Genomic DNA, 17,945 nt, shown 5'->3' with positions numbered 1-17,945 from the left:
CTATTTGAGAGTAAGTTGCAGAATCATAACCCTTTGTCTCTCCAGATTTCAGTGTTTATTTCCTATGAAACAAGGCTCATTGTCTTACATGGTCTTTAATGAGATTGACATTTTTGAAGCATGTTTGTAGAATATTTTGTAGACAGTCGCTCAGTTTGGGTCTGTCTGATTGTTTACAGACCTTTAGATCCAGGTAAGAATAATACACGAGTGTTCTTTTCTTATATTACATTAGGAAGCACATGTTAGTTTTTTCCCATTATTGATGAAATTGAATCTGATCACTTGGAGAAGGTGACAGCTGCCAAGATGACAGCCTTTGTAATTTTCTCTTTGTAATTAGTAGCGAATCTGGGCGCATTTTGTAAGCCCACTTTTGTCAGCACACTTTTGTCTAGTACTTGTAGTATGATTCTTGCCTCAATCAGCTGTTCTGTGTTGGTTATAAAATACTGTATTTCTGATCCTATCATTTTATCCATAAGGAAGGAAGGATGGAGTTTTCTCCTCTTCAAAAAATTTTTAGTATCAATTTAGACATGTAAATTATGTTTTCATTTTTAAACAGTTTTCCTGAAATAGTTTATTTTTCTTACTATGTTCAGTTGTGTCTGACTCTTTGCGACCCCATGGACTGTATCGCTAGGCTCCTTTGTCCATGGAATTCTCCAGGCAAGAATTCTGGAGTGGGTTGCCCTTCTCCCAGTCCAGGGATCGAACCCAGGTGTCCTGCAACTGCAGGCAGACTTTTTACTGTCTGAGCCGCTGGGGAAGCCTTTTCTTACTGTGCCATCTGTCACCCTATCAAATTGTCAGACACACATTATACTAGTTTGTTACATTTTTCTCCGTGTCCCATACCTTCACCCCAGGGTTTCTTTTTTTTTTAAATTTATTTATGATTTTTGGCTGGGCTGGGTCTTTTTTGTTGTGTGGGCTTTTCTCTAGTTGTGGCAAGTTGGGGCTACTCTCGTTGCATTGCTCAGGCTTCTCGTTGCGGGGCACTGGCTCGAGGGCATATGGTTTCCCAGTAGTTGCGGCTCCCAGGCTCAGAAGCACAGGCTCCGTAGCTGTGGTGCGCGGGCTTAGTTACTCTGAGGCATGTGGGATCTTACCGGACCAGGGATCGAACCCGTGTCTCCTGCATTGGCAGGAGGATTCTTTACCACTGAGCCACCAGGGAAGCCCCACCCTAGGCTTTCTTGAGATTGAGAATCATATTTTCATAGCTGAAATCTGTGCTTGGTACATAATTTCATAAATTATGAAATTTCTTTTTACCAAAAAAAAATGCTTTTTTATAGTGAATGAATATATTCAATCATGGGTTTTTTAAAGATTTAATGTTACACATTTTGATGTTCAGAATTTCCTGATATGGCCAGAGGGGTGCTCTTTCAAGCTGGTTTCTTAGTCCTTTTGGTATGTGACAGTAATTTTTTGTGCCCTTGCTTATTTTTTGACACAGGATAATATACTCAGTTCATCGTATGATTTTCTTAGAGCTGTGGTTTCTTTTAGTAGATGAAATTTGGATGCAAACATTGACCCTAGATTTTCACATTGATACTGGCTTGTCATTGCTTCTAGGTATTTTCAGTGGACTATGAAATATTTATCCCGGTATGTGTGTGTATATATATATGTATATGGGGAACATATATACATGAAACTATATATATTATGTACGTTTTTGAAAATTTGAGTTCATACTGAAACTTTTAATTCTAAGTTATTTGCCTTTCTTTTTTTCCATAATTAGGTCTTCTCCTACACTGATGAAATGGGCTCTTATTCAGTATATACTTGACCCTTGAACAATGCGGGGGCTAGGGGGGCCTGCCCTCCTGATGTTGAGAAGCCACGTAAAATATAGTTGGCTCTCCCTATATGCAGATCCAGTCTGTGGTTCCACGTCCAGGATTCAATCAACTGTGGGCCATGTAGTACTGTAGCAGCTACTGTTGAAAAACCTGTATAAGTGGACTTGCCCAGTTGAAACCTGTGTTGTTTAAGGGTATTTTACTCACTTGCTTAGTCCTACAATAAACACCAATGTCAGAGATACTATAGCTTTATCAACATCAAACCTTCTAAAGTTCAAGACTTTTTTGTAATTGTTTCTAAACAGAAGATACATGGTTATTTGGATTAGTAACTTTGAGTGGTTATCATTTTTAAAGAATCAGTCCTTTATGTCTGTAGACCACTTTATAGAGTTTTTTCCCCTACCCTTGTTGATTTTATTTTTCTGAGTATGTAAACTATGAAGTTATACCAGAAATGGTGATTTTAAGTGATTCCAACATGAAGATTAAAGCATGGGTGTGTTTCTCTGAGGTGAGAATTCTGAATCCTCCAATCCCTGATGACTTTGTTCCCGACTCTTAGCTCCAAAGGTCTGTAAGCCCTGCTTGATTGTATCATTTTAAGCTCAACTTAACCTACATGTGACTATCATCCACTTTTCCCATTTCTGCCAGTCACCCCACCATTCTGGATAGATAGGTTTATGCCCCTAGTTATTTTTCTTGAGCATCTTCCCTCTGTTGGAGAATGGGAACTCCCACTCGAGTTGGGTTCTGAGTTCTTTTACAAGTCTTCCCCCTCCTCTCGCCCATCTCTGTGGCCTCCTGCTAAGCCAGAAATCCATGTCCAGATTTTGTTGCATTTCTAGCACTTCTAATGATAGCACCCTGCTCTCCAGAGTCTGCAGCCCACACAGAGGGTTCTGGAATGTCCCTGTCCTGCCTCTAGTGAGTTTTGAGAATACTGTCTTGCTTCAAGTAGCTCCAATCTGCTCATGCTCAAGGGCCTGACTTTCCCATTAGTTCATCTCAACTTGTATTGAGATGATTCTGTCATAACATGTATTTTTTAAAGCAGCTTATGGTGTATTTATTCCTCACCCTCCTTTCCTTTTTAGACCTGAAACAGTTTTGTCTTCCAAGCTAGGTGATAAGTTCCTAGTGGGTAGAGATGTTTGGCCAGGGGTCCTTTGTATTTCTCTTTGGCATCAGCAGAAAGATTAAGCTATGGGAGCTGGGGAAGGAGTGGTGGCAGATTCCTGGGTTTTTAGAGGCCTCCTGGCTGAGGAAGAATCATATAGGTTGGCTGGTGTGTGGCTCAATAGTTTGAAGTTGCCTGGCCAATCCAGTTTCTGGGGTCTGCAAATCTAGGATTTGGCCCATTTGAAAACCAAGCTGGTGGTGAAGGAGACACAAGGCTGTTAAGATCTTGGCAGCTTTGTCCAGTAGACCAGCCTTTGTGGGTTACAGAGTGGCACTGAGTTCTCACGGGCTGGTGTTTAGGCATGCCTTTCCCAACTATGGTCTTGTTTTAGAGGAAAATGCTCAATCTTGTCACCAGATTTATTTAGTAGGTAGGTACTTCCCATGTCCCTACTGTCTTTGTGATCATTTGTGTGTCCTTGGGAGTAGAAAGCTATCCTTGTCCTCTGCAGAGCAAGGCACTTAGGAGGGCAGGGATGGAACCTTACCTGAGTTTGGTCTGCTATGAAGAACCTGAACAGGCACTAAGTCTTTGCTTCCCAGAAAGATCCTGCTCCTTGTTTGATTCTTTTCTGAGAGCAGGGCCAACAGTCAGAGCCAGGGTAGAATCACACCTGGGTAAAGCCCTGGTCTAATCTCATAAGCACAAACCTTCAAGATGAGCTGCTAGAGCCCCAACTTAATCACCTTCCATCTTTGGCTGCCCCAGAGTCCCCGCTGCCCATTTATCCCGTGTTCCTGCTGCTTCTCATGGACATCTCAGGCCATCTAATGAACACAGCCCAGAGAACACGGTGGGGCCTGTAAAGTGTAGGACATGATTTTGTGCAGTGACATCTGGCAGCAGTGTCGAGAGAAACCTTCACTTTTGGCAGCCATGTAGAACACAAGTGGTCTTTAAAGGGCATGGTCATGCCTAAGTGCTGGGTCTGGATCTCAGATGGGGGAAAGTCCCAGGCTTCAGACCATTTGATAATCCATGAATGCCTCCTCCAACACTCAGCCCACAAGAGACTTCCTCTTGAATGCTCACTTGGTCTAACCAGTCTTTCCCTCTCTCCGAGGAAATCCAATGGATGAAAGAAAATTGATGAGCTAGTCCTAAAATTCGACTTGCTTAAAAAAGTAAAGCCTCATTGATACAGTGATTTGCTGTTGTTTTAACAAATTATCCTAAAGAGCAAATTCTCAGTTCTTGGTTAAAAAAAAAAGAAAGCTTCATCATTCTGTTGAACAGGACGAGAAATCACCTCTTTCAAGCTTTACCTAATGGAACAATAGGATGACTACCACAAGCCTGATTTTGAATAGTTTATTAAAGGAAAGGTGAAGCATCAGTTTCAAATTGTACAAAAGGAAAAAAACCTCATATTGCAAATGTACAATTTACAGAATTACTAGCAAAACCAATCAAGGAGACACTGAAAATACAAAAATTCGATTGACTTCAAACTAAACTGGAAACCCATTGGAGTAGATACTAAGCCTTTTCTGTCGTGTGGTTGTCTACGATTCTAAGTCGGCACTGGTTTTTCCACATGAAACTGTCCAGCAAAGGACCAATCTGTGCAGGTGCCAGGGCTGGTATGGTGGACAGTCCAGTCATCCCTGCCCCTTCATGTCCAGTGAAATCCATATTTCTGGAAGAAAGCGATACCCCAGCCCCCTAAATGGGGCCCAGGAATTGCTAAATTAGCAGATAAAACATTTTTGGTGACCAAGTTTTTCAGAACTGTACAAATGTTGAGGAGTTTGTTTACTAAAAGGATGAATAAAATAACCCATTTTGCTTTCCCACATCGTCACTGGGTGCACAGATTTGTTATTTAAAAAACGCTTTTATTTATTTTTTTTGGTAAAAAGGGAAAGCAAAGCCTCATCATTCTGTTGCAGCTACTTTAAAAACCAGCTGGGAAACAGCTGTGGTGGATTGGTTTGCAAATTTTGAGGCTTACTTTTAAAATCAGAAAGGAAGAAACTAAGTGGGCTTTTTAAAATAACAGTAGCAGCAAGTCATAAAAGTCTAAGCAGAATGTAACTCTAAACCATCGAAGGCTGTCCTGAAGATTCATAATAATTTCTTTCCCCCAAAGAATTATCCTTAATATGCACATTTAACACTGAAATGTAGCTGTATTTCAAGGTAAGCTTAAGAACTTCACCCTCTAAGCACAGACTTCTATGCAGCACATACTTCTATAATTGGTAAACTTAATTCACAAAATTAGTGCATAAGGGTAGTAAGTGCATGGGAAGTAGACACGGTTATGTTACACTTAAAATTACGTTTGAATGGCAAAGGAGTTCATGATTATCTTTTTAAGAAAATGGAAGTCCATGTAACTTGAATTTGGCAGGGCATGAAATAAGTGGTAAAAACAGCAAACTGATAACTTGAGAACCATTTTTGTTTTACTGAGAATACTTTATTTGCTGGTAGAAGTTGCTAAAAATGCACAGAACAAATACCAATAGAAAATGTACTGTATTTGAATCTCCCTATTCTATATAAAATGAACGGTGTACAGCATCTGTTGGAAAAATGGCTGCATGGACATTTCTTATTTTATGCCCCCTTATAAATAAAAATAAACCTTTTTATTCAAGAGTATATAAAATCTGGGAATTCATATCCATGTCCACAGAGGGTGTGTGGTTTTTGGCAGAGATGCACTGTCGGAATTTCATCATAGCTTGTCAATATTCTGCTCCTCCATATTCCCGTATTCCACATGGTCAACCAAATCCAGTGAGCTCCAAAAACACTCTTCGGCAATTAGGGTGAGCTGCTTACTCATAGGTTTAATAAAAATGGTTAGCTTTTAAAACATAAAAAGGCAAAATGTTAAAACGGTTTTTAAATTGTACAACAGGAAAATAAAGTTAAAAATATTTTTTTTTTACTCAATGCTGAGTTTTCATAAAACAGGTGTATTACAGTGTTTATCTTGACAGCTGTTTTAAAAATTTAAAATTTCTTCCTCCCTCCAGAAAAACACACACGTATCTGTACTGGAATAAGTCCAATAATAGGACACAAATGATTTTTCAGGTCAGTCTTTCTGAGGTGACATTCACCAACATTCCCTTGGGTAATTTACATGCGCCTCTTCTGTCACTGCAAAAAGGGATTGACCTTAATCATTTGATTAAAAAACAAATCAGATCACATCAAAAGTGTTTTTTTCCCCATACAAGCTATCACAGTATATAGGCCTCTAGCTCTAAATAATAGAGTTCCAGATTTGTAAATTTTCTTCAGACTTCAGAACATAGGCATTCCAAATCCCTAGAAAAAATGAAACACAATTATTAACTTCATGCATAAACAAGACCCAGAAAACACAAGAAAGAACAGTAATAATTTAACATTTACTGAATCGTCTTCTATGATAGCTGCAGAATCAAAGAAATCTGGCCTCAACTCAGCTCTCTCTCGCCGATTTCTTGACGGGGGCTGGAAAGAGAAACCGATACTTAATTTTTTTCCTGAGACACATTAAGACAAACTGTGATAATCAGCTAATATTTCTATGGTATCATTAATATAAATAACTGTTAAGTGTCACTTTGAAAGGAAAAGAGTCTGACTTATAGGAGCATACATTAAAGAAAAATCTAACTTTGGCTTTTATCACTTAGTTGTTTTTTTTTTTTTTAAGGCTTTCAAATTACAATGAATGTATAAAAGCATATAATTTTGGGGCCTATAAACAAAGAACACACCTTTCAATCATGGAATAATTATATTCAATTATTATGCAATAATTATATTCCAGTCAATCATGATCAAACAGTAGGTGACAAAACTTCACTAAATTCCCTACCCCAAGTAGGTAGATGGAGACCTACTGATGGGTGGGTTGAAGGAGGTTATAGACTGGATATGTCTCATTTACATTTCTTACCAAACCTTTTCGTTATGTAAAGGTTTGGTAAGCACACTTTAAGTTACATAAAGCATACTGTTATGAGCTAAATTATGCCCCTCAAATTAATATATTTAAGTGCTAACCCCTAGACCACAGAATTTGACTGTATTTGGAGATAGGCTTTTTAAAAAAAGAGGTGAGGTAGTTAATAGGAGATCGTATGAACGTGAACGTGAAATTGCTCAGTCATGTCTGACTCTTCGGGACACCATGGACTGTAGCCCGCCAGTCTCCTCTGTCCACGGGGATTCTCCAGGCAAGAATACTGGAGTGGGTTGCCATTTCCTTCTCCAGGGATCTTCCTGACCCAGGGATTGAACCCGGGTCTCCCACATTGCAGGCAGACTCATTACCCTCTGTGCCACAACCTGCAGCCCACCAGGTGTCTCTGTCCACGGGATTTTTCAGGCAAAGCTACTGGAGTGGTTTGCCATTTCCTTTTCCAGGGGATTGTCCTGACCCAGGGATTGATCCCTGGTCGCCTGCACTGCAGGCAGGTTCTTTACCAACTGAGCTACCAGGGAAGCCCAGAGATCATATGGGTGGGTTCTAATTCAATGTGATCTATGTTCTTATAAGAAGAGGAGACACACACAGAGGAAACATCATGTGAAGACAGAGGGAGAAGAGGGCCATCTACAAGTCAAGGAGAGAGGTCTCAGAGTGAAATCAACGTTGCTGACACCTTGCTCTCAGCCTTCTAACCTCCAGAACTGTGAGAAAATAAATGTGTTAAGCCACCCAGTCAGTGGTGTATCTGTATGGCAGTCTAGCAAATTAATACACAGAGGAAGCAGTATGGTGAACCCCTGTGCACCTATCACCCAGCTTCAACAATTTTCAAACATTTGGCCAATCTTGTTTCATTGAATCGCCTGTGTTTTTTTTTTCTTCTTCTCATGTTATTTCACTTCGGACAACTTCAGTATGTCTCTTAACAGATCTCTTTTTAAAAGAACATAACCCCCATGTATTTCTGACAAAGTTAATCATTTCTTAGTATACCTACACTAAGTCCATATTCAGATTTCCTTATTTTAAACATGTCTCTCTTTACTGAACAGATAAAGTCCATATTCTGCAATTGGTTGCTCTGTTGGAGCACAGTGTATATAGTTAGAGTCCAATTTAAAGTACGAGAGGCCAGATGCACATGCTGCACTGAAAGGCAGATCTCGGGAAGCTGTTTTTCATGAATGTAATAAGGAGCCAGTTCCTATTATTGCCAGAATTCAAAATCTGACTTGCTTTGAAAGCAGGTTTGAAAAACACAAGCTCATCCCAATGCCACACCCACTGCTGGTCAATGTTACCTCCTCTTGTCCCTCACAGGGTTCTTAAAACAAGAGCATCATCTTACACCAACGCTTTCACATATTTTAACAGAAAAAAATGTATTGAACTTCCTTACCAGGTCAATAACCATGGTGTCTTCAAATTCTTCGTTCATATCTTCTAACTGGCTCCGGGATGACATCATCACATCTTCAAAGATGGGCTCAGCATCCTCCTCCATGAGACCCCGACTGATATGAAAAGATACAGTCAGAAAGCTGTTCAGACTCCTAGAACCTGAATCCTGACTCTTATATTGGGTTTCCGAACCAGTTAAAGCACCTTCCAATTGCAGCCAACAGACTGCACAAATTATGCTATTGAACTCAGGTAATTAAGGATCATTCATTTGATTCACTCAAGATTTCATTTCAGTTCATCAGAAGGAAGTTAAATGCAATAACCATATTACTAGCTAACTATGTACACAAACTCCCACAGAACTCTAAGTGATTGGTACCATTATTATCCCAAATTTACAAATGAGGAACTGGAGGCACAGAGGTTTTAGAGCTTACCCAAGACCACACAGCTGACAAGGGGCAGCACTAGGATTTAAATGCTGAACGCGTGAAGAGCCCGTGCCCTCCATTCCTATTCTACGCTTCATAGCATATTTGAATTATGATTTTAACTCCTAAGACTAAACATCAGAGAAACCCAAGTCATTACACAGAATGACCATCATCACACAGTCATGTTCTCATGAACTTGATGGAATACTTACACGGCATGCCTTACTCCAGTTCTCACTTTCATGTAGTTCATTCCTGTTCTGTCCTTCCGATTTAAGTCTTCTAATTTTGGCTGGCCTAACCAAGAGATCTGCATCTGAGGACTAAGAGAGGGTAGTATTATTCATTTTGTGGCAGCAGAGGCAGGGTTTAGGTAATCGGTCCCATGCTAAGAAGGCATAGTTGGTTGGTCTAATCCCCATGTAAGGGGAGTTAGCTGGATTTATTCCAGGGTCAAGGTTGAGATAATTATCAAAGGACCTGTCTTGGCAGAAATGGTAGTAAGCTGGAGATCCCTAAGTCCCCAAGAGCTGTGGCAGCTAGTTGTTAGGTGTGAAAGCAATCGGAATATGTCATCCCCAAATATGCCTCTTGAGCTGAAGGCAATTAAGCAGCAGCAAAATACAAAAAAAAAGTTCCCCTTTTCATCTTAAAAGGGTAGGAAATAAATTATCCTTTTACTGGAGACAGACTCTGATGAGCCCAGAGATGGCAGCAGAGGAACCTGCAAACAAACCTTGCTAAGCAAATGCTCATTCTTCCTGGTTAAGGAAGATGAGGACCACCTAGCCCTGGCGGCCCCTAGTCCAAACTCGTGTGTCTTGTCATTTCTTCACAAATGTATTGTTTCTTTGTCTAAAAGGCTTAAAAGCTTCCTACTCTGGTTACTTCTTCAGGTCTTCCTTCTCTTGTGAAGGCTCTCCTGTACATGTAAAAACTTAATAACATTTGTATACTTTTCTCCTGTTAATCTGTCTTTGTCAGTTTAATTTTTAGACCCAGAAAGGGACTCTAAGAGGGCTGAGGAAAACTTTTTCCTCCCCTATTAGGTACTTAAATTATCAGCTTAATTCCCCAAATCCCTACTGAACAAGAATGCTTCTCAGACTCCTGTATCCAGCTGCTACCCTATTTACAAGTGTTCCTAGGTGGACACTCAGTCCCCTAAGAGACAGGAATGATGCTGGCTTGGTGGCTCAGAGCTCTCCAGAGTCGAACAAGGAAGGGTAGACCACATTTTTTCTCAGTCCTGAGGAAGTCTGGAGTCAGATACATACTGGGCCAAATCTTCACCTGCACCCTATCCTTCCTGAAACATGGACACTTGCATACATATGCTTCTTGAGAATTTTATAGGATGCAAACTTGGATGACTTTCTGGTAGCTAAAATCTGCCACATGAAGTTCTCTCAAAGCAGCTGTCTTTGTATCATGTGAGGCTACCACCTTGATTCAACCTATAAAACTATAGCAGGAAAAAGGTGACAGACCACAGCCAGGAGGGCCTGACATGGTATAAAGTCAGGAAAGCAAGGCGAGCTGCTCAAATAAGACTTCCCACTGCCCAAGGAAGTGAAGTAGGAATGTTGGTCATAAGGCAAACTCCCCTCTAAGACTGCTCAGTTATGCAGGAGCTGACAATAATTATCCTTTCAGCTTTGAAGATGGCAGATCTTCAGAGAAAGGATTCCTTATGAAAACCCAAGATCTGAATACTTCTCACATTTCTAACCTTTCTCTTTTCAACCTGCTAAGTTTGTTGAGTTTGAGTGAGGATTCTTTTATCCATCAGAATAACTCACAGAATTATTCTAAATGAATAGAAACACAAGTGAGGAGCTTAGAGACTTTCAAATTTGAATGGAAAAATAACACAGAAAAACTTAAGGTTTTCATAGCAAGTCATGCCATCACCCTGACTTTTCCATGTTTTGCAGAGCCATGGTACCAGAAAACACTTTAATCTCTGGTGTAGGAAAAGGTAAGAGCTTGATTCTCTTTTACAGAAAGAGCAACTATTCTCAGAATTTATCACCACTTTAGAAGATATTATATATCTTCTAATATAAGTTATTTAATCTCTTGGTGGTTTTGTTTTCTCATGAATTGAGAAAAGAATATGCTCGGATGAAATAATTCTTCTTACTTTAACAATTGAAGGTTTATGCCAAGAAAACCATTTTTTACTACTCACTTATGTAAAAAGTCAGGCTCGGAGCCATGTTCAGATTCAGGTTCCTGAATCTGCTCTCCCATGGGCCGGCTGTTCTCCCGCAGGACGGTGGAAGTGAGCTGTGGTGCGGGCAGGGGGCCAGGAGTCTGAATCATGGTGTCAGTCCTGTTCAGCCACGTATTATCCAGGCTTTCATCTGTAAAATTCCAGTCGGAGTCACAGAATGTCACGGGTGGAATGAACTCTGGTAGAAGTTACAGCACACATTCAAAGAGCATGGCTCTGGAGTAGACTGCGTAGGTCTGAATTCCAGTTATACCACTCACTTGTGTGACTTTGTATAAGCTATTAAATTTCCAAAATTCAATCTCCTCATATACAAAATGGAATTTCAGTAACTGCCCTCCCTATTGTAAGGATTAAATGAGGTGATGTATATAATCAGCAAATACATGTTAGCTATCCTACATCATCATCTCTTCCAAGTCCCTCCACCTCCAGAGAGAGGAAGAATGTAGCCAGCCAGAGACCCCTCTACATCCCTTTGCTCAAGCAATAAAGGACCTATTTGCTGGGTCTTACAGGGGCCCCAGGCAGTAGCACTGAAAGCCTGGCTTCACTGAGAAATCAGCAAATCCTATTACACAATTAGGGTCTGGTCACCAGACAAATAACTCTCTGCCAAGTTATACTTCTAGGGCTGGATTGAGGGTCTGTTTTCACACCTTTAACTTCAGCCTCTTTAGGGAAGTCTTCCCTGGTCACCCTGCTTGGCCCCTACTTACCTTCCTTTTTAAGCTTCTAGAGGAAACAGAATCATTCTTGCTCACTTAGGGCTTAATTTTATATACTGTCCTGGCAGTGATCTGTAATGTACATTCACTATCTCTATAATCAGATTTAAGTTTCTTCAAGAGACCAGGAACTATTTTTTCCTTCTTCTAAAGATCATTCATAAAGGCTTGAACAGATTAAATCACTGTTTACAGCATCATTTGCATATCTAAATTCTGATAAAATACTATGTAATCATAAAGTTCTACCTATAAAATTCTAAATTACAGTTGATCCTTGAACAATATAGTTTGAATTGTTGGGTCCATTTAAACATGGATTTTAAAAAATAAATATGTATTCCAGTGCTATATGCTTCATGGTTGGCTGAATCCATGGATGCAGAACCATGTATACGGCCTAAAAAGTTAGATATGGATTTTCAACTATGTAGGTGGTTGCTCCCCCTCACCCCATTGGTTCAAAGTCAACTGCATTTTCTTGTGTCAGAAGAATTTTAATCACAATATATATTATGAAGTTTTCCTCCCCCATTAAGTCACAGAGACAATGTGCACGCGAGGCTTCTCTTTAGCCATCAAGCATTCTATCGCCCTCAGGTTTTCTAAAATTTTGTCAGATGCACGTATGTTCTAGATAAGCTTTTTTGTTCCTGGAAATATCTATCTACTATCTGGTTAAGGTCATTCCACTGATCTGAAGCTCACTACCAAATCTCTTCTAAGTCAGCCAAGATTACATCTTTTATTCATATCATTTTCATTCAACATTTAATTCAAAACTGTTATTCTCTGCTGCATTTAAAATTTGATGACCATAGGAATGGTTTCATTTAAGTTTTTTAATTTGGTAAACCATCTTTCAGCTTTCTACTACACGTCATCTCCAAAAAAATCTTCCGGGATGCATTAAGAGATTGGTCGCTCCTTGTATGTTTCCAGAGAACCTTTCTGGCCCATCAGAGCACTCAACATGCTGAACTGAAACTGCCTGCTTCTGTCTCCCTTTCTGTAGTATGAACTCTTTTTTTAATACCAAATCCCCAGCATCTAGCACAGTTCTTAGGATGGTGCTTGGTAAAAACTTACTGAATAAAAGAAAAACTTCAGGAAGAATTTATTCTTCTTGAAGAGATCCTCCTAACCCCTCAAGATTCCTCAATGAAAACACTTCTTGCAAAGCTCTCTCATCTTCATCCCAAACTGATGAAACCCCATTGCTTAAGGGTTCTGGACACCTAACCTACCTCAACCACTTGGTAAATCTGAAACTAATACAAAGAAAGATTTTTTTTTTTTTTTTTGCAATTAAATGGTTACGAAACTGGGTTATCTGGCCCACATATACCTCTCTGTCCTGAGCACACTAATGACTAACTCTCCATTAGTGTGTAGATAAGTAGGTATCTAAATTCTCTAGGCCTTTGTTTCTTCTCTGTAAAATCTGGGTAATAGTGCTTAACTCAGAACTGATTTATAAAACACCTACACAACGTTCACTATGTGCCAGGAACTGACCTAAGTGCTTTACAAACATTGGTCAAATAAATGATTAAGTGATAGAATTTAAGTATATAGCAAGGATTTGATGAATGCTGGCTCATAAATGCATACTACACCTAAGAAAAGCTGTGAGCAGGAAAAAAAAGTCCAGATAGATGAATAGATGTGGGGTGCCCAGATAAAGACATTTTCAAGAGGAAATGACTGAAATCATTCTTTAGAGAAAAGTTGAGGATCCTATACTATAAAGATAGGGTTCTGTTATTTTCATTTTCTGGACCAAAAAGATGTTAAGTCCTAAAGTTGAAACTTCAAAGGAAATCTTTAACATTAATTTTATAAATATATTCAAATCTTTTTATTCTCCTTGAAATATACATTCAGCCTAATCCACTGACTAATGCTAGATGAGGGGCAATACTATATGATGACCATATCTGAACAATGGCAGCTAACATTTATCAAACGATGCCTTTGTGTCAAGCACTGTGCTAGGTAATCACTGTCTGTGTACTAAGTTTTTTACTTAAGAGTATCTCATTTAATATTCACAATAGGCAACAGGACAAGTACTCAGATCATCCTTCATCTGCTCAGTGACTGAGGTTTATAGAAGTTCAGTAACATGCTCAAAGGTTATACAGCTGAAAAACGAGAAAGCCAGGTCTGTAGTCTAGAACTCTGAATTTAGACTTTGTGCTCTTCATCAATAGTTAATACCACCTCCTCAATGATGAAAGAAACATTAGACTTAAATTCTAATTAATTCTGCTACAGATTTCAGCAAAGTCTTTGATGAGTCACTGTTTTTAAGGTAGCAGACGTAAACAGAAATTTGTAAAAATAAGCATGTTGCTCTCTTGGTTTGGAGAAATTTTATTAGGAGAATCATGGAGATGGAGGAAGATTATTTGAGGAAATAAGCATTTTTACTCTTGAGTTTTCTCTTAGTTTAAGAATAATCCTTAAAAAAAAAAAAAAAAGAATAATCCTTTGGGCTTCCCTGGTGGCTCAGATGGTAAAGAATCTTCCTGCAATGCAGGAGACCTGGGTTTGATCCCTGGGTTGGGAAGATCCCCTGGAGAAAGAAGGGTTACCCACTCTAGTATATTATGGCCTGGAGAATTCCATGGACAGAGTAGCCTGGCAGGCTACAGTCCACGGGGTTGCAAAGAATCGTACACAACTGACCAACTTTCATACTTCTGTTTTAATAGCAATCTTTAGTCTTTTGGCATATAGGAATTTCTACTCTTGATCACATTTTCATGACAATTCAACTCCCCGTTCCCCAAAGCCTATGAATAATCTAGATCTATGAGGTCTAGATCTAAAACTAGATCTGACCATCACTATTTTAATATACAAAAATAGATTTTCCAACCAAGCAGTGGAAATGGAAAGTTGTTTTGGTATATTCAATGTGTTGGAGAGTTCTACCCTCAAATTACCAGAATCTCTCCTATATTAGGATGCATGTTGATAGAATAACATTCAGTTCAGTTCAGTTGCTCAGTCGTGTCCGACTCTTCGCAACCCCATGAATCGCAGCACGCCAGCCCTCCCTGTCCATCACCAACTCCTAGAGTTTACCCAAACTCATGTCCATCCAGCCATCTCATCCTCTGTCGTCCCCTTCTCCTCCTGCCCCCAAACCCTCCCAGCGTCAGGGTCTTTTCCAATGAGTCAACTCTTCGCATGAGGTGGCCAAAGTACTGGAGTTTCAGCTTCAGCATCAGTCCTTCCAATGAACACCCAGGATTGATCTCCTTTAGAATAACATTATGACTGTCTTATTTTAAATTTTAATGTATTAGAGGTCTATGGTAAGGAAATCAATTTTGTAAACCTTGTCTCCTTTACTTCTCTGTGCTTATCATCTTCCTGTGTTCAATGCTTTTTAACTTCAACTTCTTTTTCCTTGACCCTCTTCTTGACTTTGTCTATTCTAACCTTCATGCCTACACCTCTCAGTGTGGATGAAACACACAAGGAAATAATGTGCGTAACAGAATTATCTTGCTTCAGCAGAGTATTCACCGCTTTATTTATCTTGACAGGCACATTATTTGCCTCACACCATAGAGGCACACTTACCTTCTACTCGTTTTTTGTGAAGTGGAGGTCGTCCTTTCTTATTCCTTACTGAGGAGGTTTTGCTGCTGCTACTTCCACTGTTCACAGACATTCTGTCATCTTCACCGCCAGTGACTAAAGAATTTCTATAGGAGATGAGTGGAAGCCATACATCCTCTCTCCTTTCCATCATTTGTTCCGTAAGGAATTTTTCTAGGTATGAGTGACTAGAGACAGAACAAAAGCAGTCATTTTTATGGAAGCAGTTCATGCATCACTTATTTAATTTTTTTCATAACCTGAAGCTCTCTTCTCTCTCTGAATAATCCTTAAAGATACACATTAAACTGTTCACAGTGGTTACCTTTAGAAAGACAGGGATTGAGAATTTAAGATTTTGCTTCACATTATCTCTGGAATAAGCAATGTATTACTAAGGGTATATGTGTGTTTCTTCCTTTATTCCTTTTTTTGTTTTTAAATACCAATGTTAAAAAAAAATCAGAAGTTTGGCTCAAAAAGGATAATGATTCTCTTTTAAAACGTTCAAACAGGGCAGGATTTCTAAAATGGTGGCGTGTGTAGAGTGGCATGCCCTGTCCCCAGCAAAACCACCTTTTTGGTGGTAGATGTTGAGAGTGGGGGACGTTAGGGGGTCTATGGGATGGGAACTGTCTGTACCTTCCCCTCACATTTGCTATGAAGCTAAAACTGCTCTAAAAAAGTAAAGTTAAATAAAATAAATACGTTATATCACATGTTTTCCTCTTGGTCTAGAAGACTACATGGCCCAAGGCTGCCCTTCTCAGGAGCAATCAGGGAGGAAGCTTCTAAGCTGCTGGTCTCCTGACTGACCATGGGGCAAAGTAAACAATCTGAACTGCGACAGCAGCTTTTAAAAGGCACACACATATCCAACAGTAAAAGGTAAAAATCTAACTTGCTAAGGAAGTTTAAGCACAACCTTTGAGAGGCTGATACAGGTTAAATGGTAAAAAACAAAGAATAAAGATCTGAGTAGGGACAGTAGAGGCTGCATACTGCAAGAGAAACAGACCTCACAGTTTGGTGATGCAGGTCTCTAAACAAATAAACAACCAAGTAACCAATCACATCAATCTCTAGGGAGATAAAGAATGAACATCATGAGTAGATAAATTATCTCATGATGTATCATAAGTGCAGTGTTATCTAAAATGGTCACTTTTCAACAAAAAATTATGAGACATGCAAAGAAATAGGGAAATGTAATCCATATATAGGAAAAACAAAAAAACTCAAAAAACCAAGCAACAGAAAACCTGGCACAAAACACTGCAAAGCAATTATTATACATGTATTCAAAGAACTAAAGAAAACAATGTCTAAAGAATTAAAAGTAAGCCCCATAATAACACTATTTTTCATTAAATAGAGAACATGAATAAGAAGATAGAAATGATAAAGAATCAAATGGAATTTTGAAGTACAACAATGGAAATTAAAAATTCATTAAAGGTGCTCAACAGATTTGAGCTGGCAGAAGTCAATAATCTTGATCATATATCAATAGAGATTATGTAATCTGAAGAGCAGACAGAAAAAAAGTGAAGAAAAATGAACAGTGCCCGAGAGAAATGTGGGATATCATTAAACACACTGACATGTGTAATGGGAGTACCAGAAGAAAGGTGTAGAAGCAAATTTGAGGAAATAATAATAACTTCAGAATTTGATGAAAAACAATCAACACATCCTCAAAGCTCAACAAACTCTAAGCAGTATAAATACAAAGAGATCCACAACGAGACGCATCACAATGAAAACGCTGAATGCCGAAGGTTAAAAAATCTAGAAAGTAGTTAGAGAAAAGTAATTGATTACAAACAAGAGAAGCCAATAAGTTTAAAAGCTGACTTCTCATCAGACACAGTAAAGGCCAGAAGGCAGCAGGATTACATAGTCAGTATGCTAGAAGTAAAACACTATCAAACAAGAATCTTGTATCTAAAAAACTATACTTTAAAGGTAAAGAGGAAATAAAAACACTCTCAGATGAACAAAAGTGTATAGAGAATTTGTTGGTGGCTGACTTGCCTTACAAGAAATACTAAAGACAGTTCTTCAGGCTAAAAACAAACACACCAAAAAGTAATCTGAATTTATATGAAAAAACGATGAGTGTGGAAGAGTAATTACCAGGTAGTCATAAAGAACAATATAATTGCCTACTTATCTTTTCATTGATTAAAAAAGCAACTGTATAAAACAATATGCACTACTGTGCTATTGGGCCAATAACACAGAAACGCGTATTTAACAATGTACACAGAAAAGTGGGTGATGGCAAAGATGTATTGGAGTAAGGAAATGATATGAGATAGAGATGGAATATCACATCCACAATTAAGGAAGAACTGAAAAATATAATTAAGAACTGAAGGAATTAAAATGTTACACTAGAAAATATCTATTTAATATAAAAGAAGGCAATAAAAGAGGGGAAAAATCAAAGACAGACATACAGAAAACAACGTTCTCAATGGCAGAGACTGTTTTAAAACAAATAACATGATCTAATAACAAATAACATAACAAATAACCTCATTTTATTGTGCTTTGCTTTA

General features: G+C 38.9%; 1 protein-coding gene and 1 long non-coding RNA gene across 4 annotated transcripts in view; one reads left to right on the top strand and one right to left on the bottom strand.

Moving 5' to 3' along the window:
- The first annotated feature begins 641 nt into the window (after positions 1 to 641).
- On the top strand, positions 642 to 5,619 carry LOC123334792. Its single transcript, XR_006552924.2, has 2 exons — positions 642 to 1,623; positions 1,763 to 5,619. It is a non-coding gene; the product is annotated as an uncharacterized LOC123334792 (long non-coding RNA).
- STAG1 (stromal antigen 1) overlaps positions 4,310 to 17,945 on the bottom strand; it is a 507,863-nt gene continuing 494,227 nt past the window's right edge. For all 3 annotated transcript variants that reach the window (XM_025291338.2, XM_044946850.1, XM_025291345.2), the window contains 6 exons: positions 15,361 to 15,566; positions 10,988 to 11,162; positions 9,006 to 9,116; positions 8,355 to 8,469; positions 6,388 to 6,468; positions 4,310 to 6,300 (listed from right to left, as the gene is read on the bottom strand). In XM_025291338.2, coding sequence (XP_025147123.1) covers positions 6,277 to 6,300; positions 6,388 to 6,468; positions 8,355 to 8,469; positions 9,006 to 9,116; positions 10,988 to 11,162; positions 15,361 to 15,566 — 712 coding nt within the window. In that variant the 3' untranslated portion in view covers positions 4,310 to 6,276. The remainder of the gene's footprint in view (positions 6,301 to 6,387; positions 6,469 to 8,354; positions 8,470 to 9,005; positions 9,117 to 10,987; positions 11,163 to 15,360; positions 15,567 to 17,945) is intronic.

Source organism: Bubalus bubalis, chromosome 1 (genome assembly GCF_019923935.1).
Source record: "Bubalus bubalis isolate 160015118507 breed Murrah chromosome 1, NDDB_SH_1, whole genome shotgun sequence".
Lineage (NCBI taxonomy): Eukaryota > Metazoa > Chordata > Mammalia > Artiodactyla > Bovidae > Bubalus > Bubalus bubalis.
The sequence above is the reverse complement of the archived record's forward strand: the minus strand, read 5'-3'. Positions and strand labels throughout refer to the sequence as shown.